We start from the raw sequence: 18,318 nt of genomic DNA, 5'->3' as shown, positions 1-18,318 counted from the left end.
AAAAGTGTTGGAGAAGAAAGTAAAAATGCAATATGTGCCATGTAAAAAAGCTAACGTTTAAGTTCCTTGCTCAGAACATGAACATATGAAAGCTGGTGGATCCTTTTAACATGAGTCTTCAATATTCCCAGGTAAGAAGTTTTAGTTGTAGTTATTATAGGACTATTTCTCTCTATACCATTTGTATTTCATATACCTTTGACTATTGATGTTCTAATAGGCACTAGTATTGCCAGCCTAAACTCAGGAGTTGATAGGCTTTAAGTCATAAACAGAGCTGTGCTTGAAGCATTGCGAAGAGCTGCTGGCAAAGCAGTAAAGTGCTGTTTGAATTAATGCTTACGAGCCTGCTGCTGCCTACCACCACTCAGTCAGACTGCTCTATCAAATCATAGACTTAATTATAATATAATAACACACAGAAATACGAGCTTAGGTCATTAATATGGTCAAATCCGGAAACTATCATTTCGAAAAAACGAAACGTTCCGTATTTTATCTAACGGGTGGCATCCATAAGTCTAGATATTGCTGTTACATTGCACAACCTTCAATGTTATGTCATAATTACGTAAAATTGTGGCAAATTAGGCGGCCCAAACTGTGCGTATACCCTGACTCGGCGTGCAATGAACGCAAGAGAAGTGACACAATTTCACCTGGTTAATTGCCTGCTAACCTGGATTTCTTTTAGCTAAATATGCAGGTTTAAAAAATATATACTTCTGTGTATTGATTTTAAGAAAGACATTGATGTTTATGGTTAGGTACACATTGGAGCAAGGACAGTCTTTTTCGCGAATACGCACCGCATCGATTATTGCAACGCAGGACACGCTAGATAAACTAGTAATATCATCAACCATGTGTAGTTAACTAGTGATATGATTGATTGATTGTTTTTCTATAAGATAAGTTTAATGCTAGCTAGCAACTTACCTTGGCTTCTACTGCATTCGCGTAACAGGCAGGCTTCTCGTGGAGTGCAAGAGAGGCAGGTGGTTAGAGCGTTGGACTAGTTAACTGTAAGGTTGCAAGATTGATCCCCGAGCTGACAAGGTAAAAATCTGTCGTTCTGCCCCTGAACAAGGCAGTTAACCCATCGTTCCTAGGCCGTCATTGAAAATAAGAATGTGTTCCTAACTGACTTGCCTAGTTAAATAAAGCGTCAGCTTTCACATTGGTTTTGCACATCTGGCGTTAAACTAGACATTGGCCGATACCGATGTTGGCATTTTCAGCTAATATTGGCCAATTCCAATATGTTCACCGATATATCGTGCATCCCTAATTACGAGCTCTGTCCTCTCGCTCTTTCAAGTTTATTTTTCTAGACATTTTGCCAAGAAGCAGATTGAGGTTGTGAAAATACAACCAACATTAGGCAGACATGAAAATAGGACAACTTAGGGAAAGTCAACACTCATGATGTTAGTTCTTCTTTTCCCCACAACATTTTCTATGTTAGGTTTATATGAGTTTGTGGGGAAGGCCTAATGAACACAGTTGCCACCCAACATCTTCCTGAGGCAACATCAAGGCCAATAATGCTAACATTTTCCCTAGGCAGGAGGGCATCCAATTACATGGTGTAATGGTCATAATAAACTAATGGTATAGGAGACACTGGCAATAAACAACAGCTTTAAAAAAGGCCTGGCTCTCATAATGAATGGTTCCTTGCCCTTACCTTCCTGTAACGTTGAACAGAAGAGGCACCCAATGCAAAACATTCTTCTTTCAGTCTCAAATTGGGAGACAGTACATCTAAAAATAACCCAAGGTTTCCCCAGATGGGTCACCATTGCAAAACTCTTGTCTTCATGAAGCAGACAGAGGGAGGTAGCAGGGGACATTCAACCTTTCTCCTCAATGCTGKGCTACAACATTACTTAGCCTAACTGTCAGACACTAGAATACTTGTTGAGGATCACTGTTTGAGTCAAAGTGCAATGCAGTTCTATACCGGCCCATGTCTCATGAACCCTGGCAAGACAGAAGTGACTCAGATACCAAGAGAATGAAAGTGGCGGAAGAAAGAGAGGTGTTTGTATGCTCTAACCCAAACAGAAATCTCCAAAACAAGCAAAACCAATTAAGAGGGTTCTGTTGTTGACAAGGATGCTGCTGCTTTTGCATATGAGAGGTCAAAGACAGGCAGAAACTGCTTCGCCAATAGAAATCCTCGATCACGCTTGTAGGCGATGTCATTGCGACGTTGGCTAGCTAAGCTCATGCGTAGAAACACGGCAGCAGGTCTAACGGTCGTCTGGCGCCAAACTTCGCATATGCAGGCCGTCAAATTAAAGGCACTCAATATAAAGTTGTTTTTGACGAAAATCAAAACGTGCTAGTATGTCAATTTCACGAGGTTGGAGTAAAAACATGTTCAACTACTTATTAAGACATTGACTTGAATCTAGGTTGTGCCTTTAGATTGAGAAAATTAACTACTAAGGAAGAATTTCACTTCTCTCATTGACTTCTCAAACCCCAAACCCCAGCCTGTCTACTTAGTCTATTTCGCAGCCGTTTCTGGAAGTCTCGCGATGTTGCGCCTCTGGGTCTATAAACTCTTGTGGCGTGGTAGCTTAACAACCTCACTGTTGGGGGGGGGCGCTCATGTTTTTGGTGTATGCACAGTTTGCCACAGCCTCCTCCTACAGAGGAAGTAATTACCCTGCACACATTCATCTGAAGAGATGAGCATCAAGATATTTTTACACCGCTCACCAAAACACGAATTCACGACCTTAAAGCGGCAATCAGCAGTTAAAACAATAACAAAGTGACCTCCCCACCAGTTTCAGTAAAAAGTTAAGGGATGGGCCTTGAGAAATCTAACCACTCAAATTCATAGACAGAGCTATGGATGCAAGGATTCACCATCCATGATATCAAAATGATAGTTTTAACCATGTTTGAAGGCTATTATATAGCATTTGTATTTACTTTGTTGACAAACAGTGAGAGTAAAACATGTTTATAGTTTGGGTTCTGATGGGGTACGACAGTTGAACTTAGGTCATGASACATTTATAAGTTAAATTCTTCAAGAATCAATGGGCATATATAATTTACACTGAGTGTACAAAACATTAAGAAAATCTGCTCTTTTCATGACAAACTGACCAGGTGCATCCAGTTGAAACCTATGATCCCTTATTGATGTCACTTCAAATCAGTGTAGATGAAGGGGAAGAGATGGGTTAAAGAAGGATTTTTATGCCTTGAGACAATTCAGACATGAATTGTGTGTGCCATTCAGAGGGTGAATAGGCAAGACAAAAKATTTAAGTGCCTTTGAACARGGTATGGCAGTAGGTGCCAGGCGCATCGGTTTGTGTCAAGAACTGAAACCCCACCAAAAAAGGTGGGGGGGTGCAACTCAATATTAGGAAGGTGTTTGTAATGTTTTGTACACTCAGTGTATAAGTCTAAAACGTATGTAGAAACTGCTGATTGCCCCTTTAACTGAAGGAAGCATTGCATGAAAGACAGAGGATAGCATAATTCAACCAGACAGGAAGAAAAGATCCGCCTCAAGCATTTCAGCTATTAAAGTGAAMGTGTGACTGCCAAGCTCATGATTCACTACACCTTGGACCATGTAGCACAGGTTGTATGAGAGGATAAGCCCACCCTCACTGTATATGTGAGACATTTGACTTCACCACCACMCCCACTAGCAGGTGTTTATGTAAGCCGACGTACAGTACAGCTACAGGCCTATGCCTCCTCACTGAGAATGAATGTCACCAGTGACCAGACACCTCCAAAAGAATTTCTCCGAGCTGATGCCCACTCTGCAGCCAGCCCCAATCACCAAGGGCCAGACAGCCAGAAAAAAATATGTTGAGTCCTTGGTACTGACAGGTACCATTGCACTGTAGTGTAGCACGGTATACCAAACTGTCAGTCGTTTTTCAATACTAGAAAATGAAAGTTTGTTACTAGAATTTGTTACTTTCGGTACTTCTGTCAGTGTCAAATGTGCCTAACGTCGTCTACTGATTGAGAGTGGATCAAGTATGTCTGTATCAGGTCAGCCAATGTCCCCTTACAGCGAGAGAGCACCGTCCCTGCTCCACTTACTCTTTGCTAGCTCTAGCCTGGCCTGAGGAACCACTGCACTCATTAGCATTACATGCTAAAACACTYGCAAGAAGATACCGGTAGCTTCAGAGAAGCGCAGCGGTCTAAGGCACTGCATCTCAGTGCTAGAGGCGTCACTACAGACCCTGGTTCGATTCCAGGCTGTATCACAACCGGACGTGATTGGGAGTCCCATAAGGCAGCGCACAAATGGCCCAGCGTCGTCCGGGTTAGGGTTTGGCTGGGGTAGGTCTTCATTGTAAATAAGAATTTGTTCTTAACTAACTTGCCTAGTTAAATAAATACAAATTAAAATTATAGGCCAACTTTCCTTGCTAGCTGAAGCAAACAATCAATTCACTACCCTAGTACCATGCTTCTGATAATATGCAAATGTTAACGCAAAATATTGCTGATTTCAAAGCTGATTGACACCAAAAACATAACATTTTCATTGTCTCCCCCAATTCACATATCATCTTTGCTCTAGCCTTGAACTGACTGTGTGTGAATGAAGTCAAGGGTCTTAAAGAGAGAGCGCAAACTTTTAGAATGAAAAAAAAGCAGCAAATGATGTTGATCAGTATAATAAAATAWGTCCCAAATGGAAGGGAAACAGATTGTTTTTCATCTGTAGCCACATGGAATCAGCAAAACAAGCTCAATAACTCAATGCATGCACATACTCCTATTGAATATGCATTCCCCTGTACTGTGGACAGTCCTAGGGTACATCTAGATTTCTATCAAGTCTATCAATAGACTAAAGCCCTCAAATTCAACTCTGGACCTTGAAGCCAGWTCCAACTTCCAAAAAGGTCTAAACCATTCAATTGAGACAGGGCTGAAATTCAAAATTGTGCTCTATWTTCATTGGCTATGTCATAGCTAATTTGCAACGATGAATATTGATACATTACTAGCTCAAACACTTTGAATCTGCAAAAATGACAAAATTWGTTGGTGATGGGGATTTCAGATCGAAAGTTGAGGGACAAAAAGCAAACATTATCCCCATTATCTGATAGGTGGGGTGGTAGATGCAGAGTCTCCCTTATGGCTCAGCTCAGGTGCCGACATATACACATAATTTACACACACAGTGAGAGAGGTCAGCTCAGACAGATTCAGCTTAGAGGCGCCCAGCTCATAAACTCCATTAGCTGCAGATTAGAATGGAAAACKAATGTGTTTATACAACAAATGTCAGTGCATCGAATCGTATCGTTTCGTTCCTCTAATCAAACCAAATCGCACCGAGTCATTTAAAATCAAAACATATTGTTCCTGTATCGTATTGGAGCCCATGTATCTGGATATGTACTGAATCGTCAAGAAAGGGAAAGTTGCACATCCCTAAGATTTACCACTCAAATAAATGATTACCATTATGTAGTTTAATTATATATATTTTTTTTTTTTACCAAAACTCAAATTGTAATGAAATGATATTGAACTCAAAAGATCTGTCTGGATCAAGTGACATTACTTGACTTTGGCTGATACGCCTTCTTTATTTGTTGTGGTATCGAGTATCGAAGTCAAAATTCTGGTATCGTGACAACACTACTGCACTGTGTTATCGTCAGYTTACAACAAACAACTTCAGCCTCGCTTAACTCTGCAGAGGAAACACAGCCTTACAGCAGAGGACACAGTCCTGGCTTACCATGAGCACAGCATGTCTACAGAGGATTACATGATCACAATACGAGATAAGGTGGTTGGAAATATGTTGTGTGAAGTGGCTGTTTATGTGATATCTAAACAGGTGTGCAGTGCAGGCACATTGACCTGTTGAATAGGACAGGGCTAAGTTAAGTTCAAACCCCTCACTGCAAATATAGGGGGGGTAACCTTTCCTTTTGATAACCTTTCGAAACAAGCCATTTGACCTAATGGCCTCCGATGATATAGTGGCATGMTGGCATTTTCACTTCACATTTACGCTACTACAGTCGATATGGTACCCTTCCCCAGATCTGTGCCTCGACACAATCCTGTCTCAGAACTCTACTGACAATTTCTTCGACCTTGGATTTGCTCTGACATGCACTGTCAACTGTGGGACCTTATATAGACTGGTGTGTGTGTGTGTGCGCCTTTCCAAATCATGTCCAATCAATTGAATTTACCACAGGTAGACTCAAATCAAGTTGTATAAACATCTCAAGGATGATCAATGGAAACAGGATTCATCCATGTTTTTCATCCAGGTCAGAATAAGGCTGTAACGTAACAAACATTGGAAAAGGGGAAGGGGTCTAAATAGTTTCCGAATGCACTGTATATGTAAAATCCCAATAGAGAATACCWACAAAATGCTAAAGAGCGCATTGTAAACATGTTGTACAGTTTCTGAACTAAACTATAYAAGTAACTCAAAAATACTACTCACTCATTTTGCTGCACACAAAACAAATATTTTCCAGCAAGGCTCTTGATCCAGGATGGGATTCTCTGCTGCTACCAAGCTAATGCTTGATTTTGGAATAAGCTAACCACTTAGCTAGATAGCTAACTAACTAGCTACTAAATTTGCACACCAAATGCACAACTGCAGACATTTTGCACATTTTAGACTGTTAACATACGTTATAAGATATCTAGCTGGCAAACATTTAGTTGTGAATTCCATAGTGWAATTAGATCCCCTGGCGCATGCTGCACAACAGTRAGTGACTCACAAAGCTCCGATCTCTCGTCGTAGTTGCTTGTAAACAAACACCATGTGACACGTGACTAGGGACTACCGTAAGCTTCATAAAAATGTGACAGGATAACTATATTACGCAATGTTCTTTATCTCCTATAGTATTGCACAAGTTGACTGCAGGTATTTACTTCAAAAGTATCTACAAATATTAAAATATATAAAACAGTATTGAAAAACCATCCCTTGGCTTTTTCCAAATACCCTGGCATRTGGTATACTGCCCAAGCCTAATTCATGACATGCACAATGGCTTGGGACTGTTGTGAATGTGCTCTCTAAACCAGAGCAAAAGGGCAGTCTAACCAAAGCATGTCCAGTGCACTGCATTTACAGAATASAGGGAGGGCCCTTATCAATCCAACAGCAACCAGGTTGCTTCAGTCTAACCTTCCGTCTAACCTTTGTTAGGGGACCTTAACCTTCAARTGAAGGTGTGGGACATTCCACTGTGTAAATGATTACAGTGAAGCCACCTGTAGATAGGCTAGATTATAACCTTGTGCAGGTGAGAGCTTAAATTTAAAAAATAAACACTGGTTTGAGAAAAAGAAAAAAAAAACTCTACTCTTAAAATGGCAAATAATTATTCAGCGACTATTCTCTACCGAGAACCTTGGAGGGAAAGCTTTAGTCCTTGCCATAACTTTGCTGACTAAGAAAAGCTAGTAAAAAAAGCATTAGGCAGAAAGGATGTTAACTTTGACTAGAGGGGAAGCCACCCCCCAGTGTTGTGGGGCTAGGCTACATAAAACCTCTGAATCGATTTAATGGAGCAGGCGATGGATCATGGGATTTGATTTRACAGAAATCATTGAAAGATTGTCAAAGACAAAGTGCCTGACCCAAATGAACTTGGCTTAAACCTTTGAGGTCACCACCCTTTGACTTCAGCTGCCTCTCAGGCCAAAAGTTGACACGCTATATATGATCAAAGTACCTTTTTGTCTCAACATTATTTTTTAGGCTAGGCCTATAGGTTGACAACATCATTTCCACCTCTACAATTTCCAGTACAGGCAGCGTGGGAGCTTTAGTAAGTCTATGCATTAGCTCAGACCGCTCACAGGGTTGTAAAATCACCATGCAGATCAAGAGTTCGACTGACACGCCTCTTTCCGACCGAGTTGTAGTAGAGGTCAAAGGGCACTGTGTCATGTGGTTGATCCTTAAGCTCTCTGCTTCTATGTGGATAAGTTGTTGTTACTTATACCACTCACTCAGAAAGCTATGATCGCTCCCTCAGCAGCAGGCAACAGCATTCACTACAGATTGATGTTTGAAGTGAAAAAAAAAAAGGGTAGCTGAGCTCCATATGGGGTTTGAGTATTAACACATGCTATTTTCTGATGACATGTGAAATGGCTGCTCTTCCAGGTTTTTGGTAGTGCTCGTTAAACTCAACCATGGTGTGTGTCTGTAGGAGCATTAACAGCGAAGAGTTATCTACACAGGAATGCACCATAACAACATCTGTTACACTCATTCAGATGTGCATATGCGTTCATCATATTCACTTCTGGGACATTTTAATAGAAAAGGTAGCAGAGAACAGTAAAAAGGTTGAGTGGTAAGGCTTGCAGTTAGCCACTTTAAAATAAAACTGTCTGCTAATAGCAAGAAAAAACTAGGCTACTCACAGCCCATCTTGCTAACTGTTTGTTTACCTCCATGTGGATAAAAGTGAAGTTGTCACAAGTGAAATCCTCTCACAGAGACATAAAGAGAATAAATCAGAAGTAAAAAGGCACTGCGAAAGTGAGTCTGAATTGTGCCTTTTCAAAAACGCCAGGTTGGAGGCAGGCACAACAAACGCAGAAGTGAAATGCTTACATAATATGAAAAACCCTCCTGTTGCGACAGAAAACWATTTACTATCACATTATAGGCCTTTGTGACAGAACTACTTCCTGGTGAGAAAGATAAGCACAATTGACATACACTACACCGATAACTTTAGCAAGCTAAACAATACCTGTGAGCTACTAAAGCGACGGCAACCTATTTGTTTCAGAGTGGGAACTATTCTAGTGTATTTAATCTGCATCCATTTATAAACAGAGCCATATTGGATTACAGGAACCAGAGCAACATCCTGTACCGGTGCGGCAGAGCAGCAAGTTGCCTGAGGCTGGGAGGAGTCCTCCTGGGCAAGTCGACTGCATTTAGCCTCACCTAGGCCTAGCTCGGRATAAAACCGCTGTCAAACAACTTATTGTAGGTGCTTCTTTTCAGATGCACATTTTATGCTTTGCCTCTGACCACGTGAAACTACTCGAGGGGGGGAGAAAATGACAGCACCTGCATTCAATAGGCAATGGCCTATTGACACACTTGCACAACGTTGTCCTTTTGCCCTAAGCCATCTAGGCTACTCTACAGTTACGAGAGAGTGAGCAGCATCAGGCACTGGGTAGTCGTTTGTGTGTGTGTGTGTGTTTCGTAACAGAGCAAAAGCAACCGCTAGATTGCWCAATACCTCTAATTTTGACAAAATTGTACAAGGCTGATGCTCTGACCAGGTGAAAAACTAGCTAGCTGATGTCGTAATCGCAATTTCTTAATCCTGGTCCTGGCAACTGAAAGAGTTGCATATTTTAGCCTTAGCACTACACACCTGATTCAAATCCTCAAAGCTTGATGAGTTAATCATTTGAATCAGTTGTGTAGTGCTAAGGCAAAAATATGCCATAAGCAGACGCATTTAGCCAAAGCAACTTGCAGTACGCATGCATACATTTACGTAAGGTTGGTCCTGGGAATCGAACCCACTATTCTGCCGTTGGTGGTGCCATGCTTTACAAATTGAGCAAGGAAAAACAAACAAAAAAGGTACACACCTTTGCCTCCCCAGGACGAGGATAAAGTACATTTAATGATAGCTGAGCCGTCATTGTGGTGGTGTTCTGCATTCAAGTTTCTACAAGTTTAAATGGTGATTGATATTTGTCATGATTACTAGTTAGCTAGCTAAGTGAGTTGAATCTATTTATGGCCGTTGTAAGCTCTCTAGTTACTTAAGTACTGGATGTGGTGATAAACAACAAAACGGCTAGCTATCTAAATTCTGTCTAATTAACTAGCCCAATAATGGACTAAAGGAGCATAGCGTTAATCTCTATTGCATTCCACAGTGCCCTCTGCCACCTGGACAAGAGGAACACCYATGTGAGAATGCTGTTTATTGACTACATCTCAGCATTCCAACACCATAGTGCATTCCAAGCTCATCAATAAGCTCAGGAYCATGGGACTGAACACATCCCTCTGCAACTGGATCCTGGACTTCCTGGCGGGCCGCTCCCATGTGGTGAGGGTAGGCAATAACACATCCACCACGCTGACCTTCAACATGGAGGCCCCTCGGGGGTGCGTGCTTAGTCCCCTCCTGTAGCCATGCACAACTCCAACACCATCATTAAGTTTGCTGACGACACAAATGTGGTAGGCCTGATCACCAACGATGATGAGACAGCCTATAGGGAGGTGACTAAGCAGTGTGGTGCCAGGACAACAACCTCTCCCTCAACGTCAGCAAGACAAAGTAGCTGATTGTGGACTACAGGAAACAGAGGGTCGAGAGGTTCAAGTTCCTCGGTGTCCACATTGCTAAGGAACTATCATGGTCTAAACAGTCATGAAGAAGGCGCAACAATGCCTCTTCCCCCTCAGGAGGGTGAAAAGATTTGGCAATAGATCCATGATGATACCAGTATCGCAAAAGGCGTTGGCAAGGAAACAAAACACAAAGCAGATTCAACTTATTCAGGAAAACATACCTAATGTTGGAAACAAACATCAGTCATCCAGAGACACATTCATTTATACTGAACTAAAATAAAAAACTACATGTAAAGTGTTGTTCCCATGTTTCATGAACTGAAATAAAAAGATCCCTGGACCTCCACATCCGGCTTCTTCCACTGCGGGATTGACCTGGACAGCTGATGAAACTGAGGAGTATTTCTGACTGTAATAAAGCCCTTTGTGGAGAAAACACATTCCTAGGCCCACCCATGGCTGCGCCCCTGCCCAGTCATGTGAAATCCATAGATTAGGGCCTAACACGGAACCCAAACCGGCTGCGCGCGTGCGCTATCGTGCATAAATGTATTTTGCCCCCCCCACACCAAACGCSATCACAACACGCAGGTTAAAATATCAAAACAAACTCTGAACCAATGACATTAATTTGGGGGCAGGTCGAAAAGCATTAAACATGTATGGCAATTTAGCTAGCTAGCTTGCACTTGCTAGCTAACATTAATTTGTCCTATTTAGCTAGCTTGCTGTTGCTAGCTAATTTGTCCTGGGATATAAACATTGAGTTATTTTACCTGAAATGCACAAGGACCTCTTCTCCGACAATTAATCCACACATAAAACGGCCAACCGGAACGTTTCTCCGTCATCTCTCTCCTTCAGGTTTTTCATCTTGAACTTAATATGGCGATCGCATCTAAACTTCATTGTATCTCCACGACAACCGGCAACAAAAAGTTCTCTTTCAATCACCCCACGGGGTAATAACCATGAGGAGATTGGCATGTGGGTAACTGCTTCTATAAAAACAATGAGGAGATGGGGAGAGGCCGGGACCTTTGCAGTGCGATCTGCGTCAGAAATACGGAATGAGTTTCTATTTTTAGCCCTTGCGCGGCGCGAGAAAGTGTGGGTGCAAATAATTCGAATAACATGGATTTCTAAATTTATTTTGCGACCGCTCGCGCATGCCGACGTGTCTCGGTCTGGTCGCAATGTAATGAATTTACTTCCATTAACAGATTTCCTTATATGAACGTAAAATCAGATCAAATTATGAAATTGTTTGCATATTGCAATTTATATTTTTGTTCAGTAATATTTTTCCCAACATATAGGCACACAATAGAAAGAGGAGGAAGGAAGCGCTCCCAAGGTGACACTATAAGTATATTTTGGTAGAGCGAAGGTGCTCTTTGGTAAAAGGGGTAAATGGTCATTCAAAAAGAAAGGAGGACCAAGGCACTCTTCATATAATTATTAAACTGCCTTTATTAGTCTGGCATGTTCAATAGAAACAAAGTTTTAAAAAACGACGCGTTCGGGCTTGCAATGGCTTCGTGGCTTTTAATTAATTATATGAACAGTGCCTTGGTCCCCTTTTCTTTTATATAGCAAAAAATATTTACATACATCAGGTTTTTTAAAGGCAAAGAGTTTGGTTGCTTCGCCGTTTTTTATTTTTGACATTGACATTTTTTTGTGATCGCAACAGCCCTTTTTGGCATGGGCCCTCAGATCCTCAAAAAGTTATACAGCTGCACCATTGAAATGATCTTGAATGGTTGCACCACTTGGTATGGCAACTGCTTGGCATCCAACCACAAGGTGTTAATGGTAGTCCGTACGGCCCAGTACATCACTGGGCACRAACTATTTTGACTCGTCACAAACGCTGCTGCTACTGTTAATTATCTATCCTGTTGCATAGTAACTTTACCCATACCTATATGTACACATCTACCTCAATTACCCCGTACCCCYGCACATTGACTCGGTACTGGTACCCCGTGTATACAGCCAAGTTATCATTACTCACTGTGTATTTATTCCTTGTTTTCTATTATTTATACATTTCTCTGCATTGTTAGGAAGGACCCTTAAGAAAGCATTGATTCTCAATTGCAGTACGGTTCTAGAAAGACAAATCCCTCTACTTTCATCTCACAACAAAATAATTTCACAAATTAAAAACACACACTTAGTACTATACAATGTTTTAACCGGTTTTAACACAGTTGCACCCGACAGTATTTTTCAGAGACAAGATGTTTGTTGCGTCTGTCTTTTGTTTACACACAGGTGTCAGTGATGCAGATAGCTAATTAGCTAGTCCACTCTGTCTTCCATAAACTAGTGATGTTACGTTTAATACCGGTGCTCCGAGGCAATTGCTAAGCAGTTTATTTTTAAGCAGTGTGCCGATGCTTGTATGCTTTATCAAAGGCACGTGATCAATGACATCCGAAGCTTCGTTTCATCTAACAAAATCTTATTTTTATTTATTTAACTAGGCAAGTCAGTTAAGAACAAATTCTTATTTACAAAGACGGCCTACCGGGGAACAGTGGGCAGAACGACAGATTTTTACCTTGTCAGCTCGGGGATTCGACGCAGCAACCTTTCGGTTACTGGCCCAAAGCTCTAACCACTAGGCTACCTGGCGCAAACACCTGATTGGCTAGGTATCATCTTCAGAAGAAGACAAAAAGGCTACACTGTGCATGTGGGATGTCATCTATAATAATTTGGCTGTGCTAAATTGTTTTGACTACCAGGTGCCACTAGTRTACACAGTGTTGATCAAAGCCTTGAGTAATGAACCTATTTGACACAATTGGCTRGAAATATGCAATGCWTCAGGAMGCTTCATTTCCCCATCACTACTGAAAACAAGGGCTGTAACATGGWAATATGTCTCTGTGGGAACCCTAACCCTATAAAAAGGTAATTTAACCTTTTGATTTTTGAAAATTATTTCTCGCTGATATGCAGTGGTGTGAAGTACTTACAGTTGAATTCGGAAGTTTACATAAACTAATGACTCCAACCTAAGTGTTTCAACCACTCCACAAATTTCTTGTTAACAAACTATAGTTTTGGCAAGTCAGTTAGGACATCTACTTTGTGCATGACACAAGTAATTTTTCCAACAATTGTTTACAGAGATTATTTCCACTTAAAATTCACTGTATCACAATTCCAGTGGTCAGAATTTACATACACTAAGTTGACTGCCTTTAAACAGCTTGAAAATTCCAGAAAATGGTGTCATGGCTTTAGAAGCTTCTGATAGGCTAATTGACAAACATTTAGTCGATTGGAGGTGTACTTGTGGATGTATTTCAAGTCCTACCTTCAACTCAGTGCCTCTTCTCTTGACATCATTGGGAAAATCAAAAGAAATCAGCCAGACTCAGAAAAAAAATGGTGGACCTCCATAAAGTCTGGTTCATCCTTGGAGCAATTTCCAAACGCCTGAGGTACCACGTTCATCTGTACAAACAATAGTACGCAAGTATACACCATGGGACCACGCAGCCGTCATACCGCTCAGGAAGGAGACGCGTTCTGTTCTCCTAGAGATGAACGTATTTTGTGCGAAAAGTGCAAATCAATCCCAGAACAATAGCAAAGGACCTTGTGAAGATGCTGGAGGAACAGGTACAAAAGTATCTATACCCACAGTTAAAACGAGTCCTATATGACATAACCTGGAAGGCCGCTCAGCAAGGAAGAAGCCACTGCTCTAAATCCGCCATAAAAAGCCAGACTACGGTTTGCAACTGCACATGGGGACAAAGATCATACTTTTGGGAGAAATGTCCTCTGGTCTGATGAATCAAAAATAGACCGTTTGGCCATAATGTCCATCATTATGTTTGGAGGGAAAGGGGGAGGCTTGCAAGCCGAAGAACACTATCCCAGCCGTTAAGCACGGGTGTGGCAGCATCATGTTGTGGGGGTGCTTTGCTGCAGGAGGGACTGGTGCACTTCACAAAATAATGGCATCATGAGGTAGGAAAAGTTATGTGGCTATATTGAAGCAACATCTCAAGACATCGGTCAGGGAAGTTAAAGCTTGGTCGCAAATGGGTGTTGCAAATGGACAATGACCCAAGCATACTTCCAAAGTTGTGGGAAAATGGCTTAAGGATTCACAAAGCCCTGACCTCAATCCTATAGAAATCTGTGGGCAGAACTGAAAATGCAAGTGCGAGCAAGTGCCGACAAACCACTGACCCAGTTACACCAGCTGTCAGGAGGAATGGACCAAAATTCACCCAACTTATTGTGGGAAGCTTGTGGAAGGCTACCAGAAACATATGTAATCTTCTGACCCACTGGGAATGTGATAAAATAAATAAAAGCTTAAATAAATCCACTCTACTATTATTCTGACATTTCACATACTTAAAATAAAGTGGTGATCCTAACTGACCTAAAACAGGGAATTTTTACTCGGATTAAATGTCAGGAATTGTGAAAAAACTGAGTTCAAATGTATTTGGCTAAGGTGTATGTAAACTTCCGTCTTCAACTGTAAGTAAAAATACTTMAACCCTCCTGTTGTTTGTTTCATGTTAATTAATTCTGTGTTCTCGATCCAAAATGACCACCCCATTATACCCCATTATAGCTGATTATAAATCCATAATAATCCATATATTATCACCTAATGTTGTGTTAGATCTTTTTAATCAACTTAAATTCATGTGAACATTACAAGTTTGAACTTCTATTTGCTATTTATGGCCTTTAGGCTTATACAACTTGTTGAGTTTAAAAAAAGCATAATGTATGGTTATTTTGACTATAACAAATACTCAGATGAAACACAGTGTCATGATCAAGAGGCTCACATACAGTATATTGTTTGGTCATTGTGCTGCCACAGAATTAATTGTGAGCAAGGCCTCAAAAAAGCTTTACATACCAGAGCTGCGAAAAAAGTTCTATATATTATTGAAACAATGTTGTGATTGTTTGTGAGAATGCCAACAGGTGATTCTATTGGGGAAAGGTTCCATGGGGGTTGCCATGGAAGCCAAGAAGGGGAGTGAGGTGTGTGTGTGCTCAAACACACATGCATGTGGGGGTCTGGGAGAGGAAGTGTGTCCATCTGATGAATGGGCATGTGCCTGAACTCAATTTTATACACTATTTGTAGTCTCACCCATTCATTTCTAATGACCGGTCATTGTTGACCGGGAACACCACAGGTGTACAAAAGTTAAATAAAACACCCAAAATGTAATGAAAATCATCAAGATGTATTTTGTGTGTTCAGATGCCCTGTGTGGACAATGTCATAAGGTTCCATGACTATCAGATTACATTAATTACATTTTTCAGAGCGAAAACGTAGATTGGTCCAATTTGACCAGAACACAGCAGCAGGGTTAAAGTACTACGTAAGTATTTTTTTGGGGGGGGGGTATCTGTACTTTTCTGTTTATATATATATATATATATGTTTTAAAAATATTTTTGTTACTTCACTACATTCCTAAAGAAAATACTGTACCTTTTACTCCATACATTTTCCCTGACAACCAAAGGTACTCGTTACATTTTGCCAAGAAAATGGTTCAATTGACACACTTATCAAGAGAACATCCCTGTTCATCCCTACTGTCTCTGATCTGGTWTATTTTGGCAATTCCAATTACTTTTGATAGCTACTTAAGTATATTTAAAACCAAATACTTTTACTCAAGTAGTATTTGACTGTGTGACTTATATTTTTACTTGAGTCATTTTCTATTAAGGTATCTTTATGTTTATTCAAGTATGAACATTGAGTACTTTTTCCCCACCTGCTGATATGAAAGATACGTTCCTTATGTTTCCAAAAACCCTACCGCAAACGATGCGTTAACGTTTTAGAACAAGCGTCGGGGCGCTTAAGAAAACACCCCCAGTCAGACGATACCATCGTTAATGGGCGCTAAAGAAGGTAGTTTGCTAACAACGTMTATGAATGGTGTACTGGTTAACTAGCTAACATTAGCTACTAAAGATGACTCGCGTGGTTAACTTGGCCAACGTTATCTCAATATAATTCATAATTGGTGTAGCGCTAGCTAAGTTAGCTAGATCAACTTATTTAGTTAGTTGCTARCTACGCTCATTAGCCACAATGTTAATGCTAAAGCAAAGGCTAGCTAAATCCTCCATTCGGTCCCGTTTCCAACTTGCTAGCTAACTTAGYCGCTGTGGTGTTAGCACAGTGCAGTGGAACAGTGGCGAGTTAGCTAGCTACAGTAGCTGTGACTATGGCTAAGAATACAAGAACACAAATAGTGAGATACCATTCCAACAAAGCACATACCCGACTTTAACTTCGACCAGCAATTTACAAGTAACTTGTAGCTTCGTTTAATGAAATTCCACACTTGTCAGTCGCCCTCTACCTTGCTGTCCGCGGACAGCTGCTCACTCGTTGCCTTGAAAGTAATAACAATATGGCTACAGGGAGTAGTGGCGTCACTTGACTTGTTCAAAAAATATGGGAGTGAGTGCAAGGCTGGGTTGGGCTGGACTGGGACGTGCAGTCATAAACAGGACGGGTCGGGGATACTGGTTCACTGGTTTACCATGTTTTTTGGTCTTTTTTTTTTCTTCTCTCCATAATTTGTTTCAGGATTGGTCAACAGGCCCTGTTATGAAGTAGGCAGGCTACTCCCCTAGTAAACTGGCATCCAACAATAGTAGAGAAGATAACTGCCTGGACTCCCAACTGAGTGAATACTCAGGTCATGTTCCACTGCTTGGATATTTCTGACTCCTGACAGATCTTACAATGCCTGATAGGTATWTATCAGCKAACCACATATAGGTTGCGTTCCCCTTCTCAGACGTTGCAAGCATCAACCAATGGTTGCGTGTCACGTAATTGWCTGATAGATTGCTATAACATATCATGTGGTTAGTCAGTACTAAAAATACACTATATATACAAAAGTATGTGGACACCCCTTCAAATTAGTGGATTCGGCTATTTCAGAAACATGTATAACATCGAGCACACAGCCATGCAATCTACATAGACAAACATTGGCAGTAGAATGGCCTTACTAAATAACTCAGTGACTTTCAATGTTTCACCATCATAGAATGCCACCTTTCCAACAAGTCAGTTCATCAAATGTCTGCCCTGCTAGAGCTGCCCTAATCAACTGTAAGTGCTGTTATTGCTAGATGGAAATGTCTAGGAGCAACATGGCTCAGCCGCGAAGTGGTAGACCACACAAGCTCACAGAACAGGACCACCTAGTGCTGAAGTGCGTAGCGTGTAAAAAATAGTCTGTCCTCGGTTGCAACACTCACTACCGAGTTCCAAACTGCCTCTGGAAGCAACATCAGCACAAGAACTGTTCATCAGGAGCTTGATGAAATAGGTTTCCATGGCCGAGCGGCTGCGCATACAAGCCTAAGATCACCATGCACAATGCCAAGCGTCAGCTGGAGTTGTGTAAAGCTCGCCGTCATTGGACTCTGGAGCAGTGCAAACTCGTTCTCTGAAGTGATATATCACACTTCACCATCTAGCAGTCCGAATCTGGGTTTGGCGGATACCAGGAGAACGCTACCTTCCCAAATGGATTGTGCCAACTGTAAAGTTTGGTGGAGGAGGAATAATGGTCTGGGGCTGTTTTTCATGGTTTGGGATAGGCCCCTTAGTTCCAGTGAAGGGAAATCTTAACGCTACAGCATACAATTACATTCTTGATGATTCTGTGCTTCTAACTTTGTGACAACAGTTTGGGGAAGGCTCTTTTCTTTTTCAGCATCACAATTCCTCCGTGCACAAAGCGAGGTCCCATACAGATTAAGCTAGTTTTTTTTCCAAAGTTGGAAGTCTGAGATTTCCGAGTTCCCAGTTGTTTTGAACGCAGCATTAACTCAGGAACGGAYTAACATAATCACTTTCCCATCAAGTCCATCTGCTTCTCTTCTATACT

At 41.2% G+C, this 18,318-nt stretch overlaps 1 protein-coding gene across 3 annotated transcripts in view; it reads right to left on the bottom strand.

The window, feature by feature from the left end:
* Nucleotides 1–16,854, bottom strand: part of LOC111958829 (pleckstrin homology domain-containing family F member 2) — a 36,347-nt gene extending 19,493 nt beyond the window's left edge. For 2 of the 3 annotated variants that reach the window (XR_002876580.1, XM_023980115.1), the window contains exon 1: nucleotides 6,494–6,784. Coding sequence is in view for 1 of the 3 variants with exons in the window: in XM_023980115.1 (XP_023835883.1) it covers nucleotides 6,494–6,497 (4 nt within the window). In the remaining 2 variants the exon portion in view is untranslated. Of the gene's footprint in view, nucleotides 1–6,493; nucleotides 6,785–16,685 lie in introns of those variants that run through there. The other variant, XM_023980116.2, reaches the window with a different exon arrangement.
* Nucleotides 16,855–18,318: the final 1,464 nt, after the last annotated feature.

This window comes from Salvelinus sp. IW2-2015, linkage group LG35 (genome assembly GCF_002910315.2).
Source record: "Salvelinus sp. IW2-2015 linkage group LG35, ASM291031v2, whole genome shotgun sequence".
Classification (NCBI taxonomy): Eukaryota; Metazoa; Chordata; class Actinopteri; order Salmoniformes; family Salmonidae; genus Salvelinus; species Salvelinus sp. IW2-2015.
This window is presented reverse-complemented; position numbering and strand designations above follow the sequence as displayed.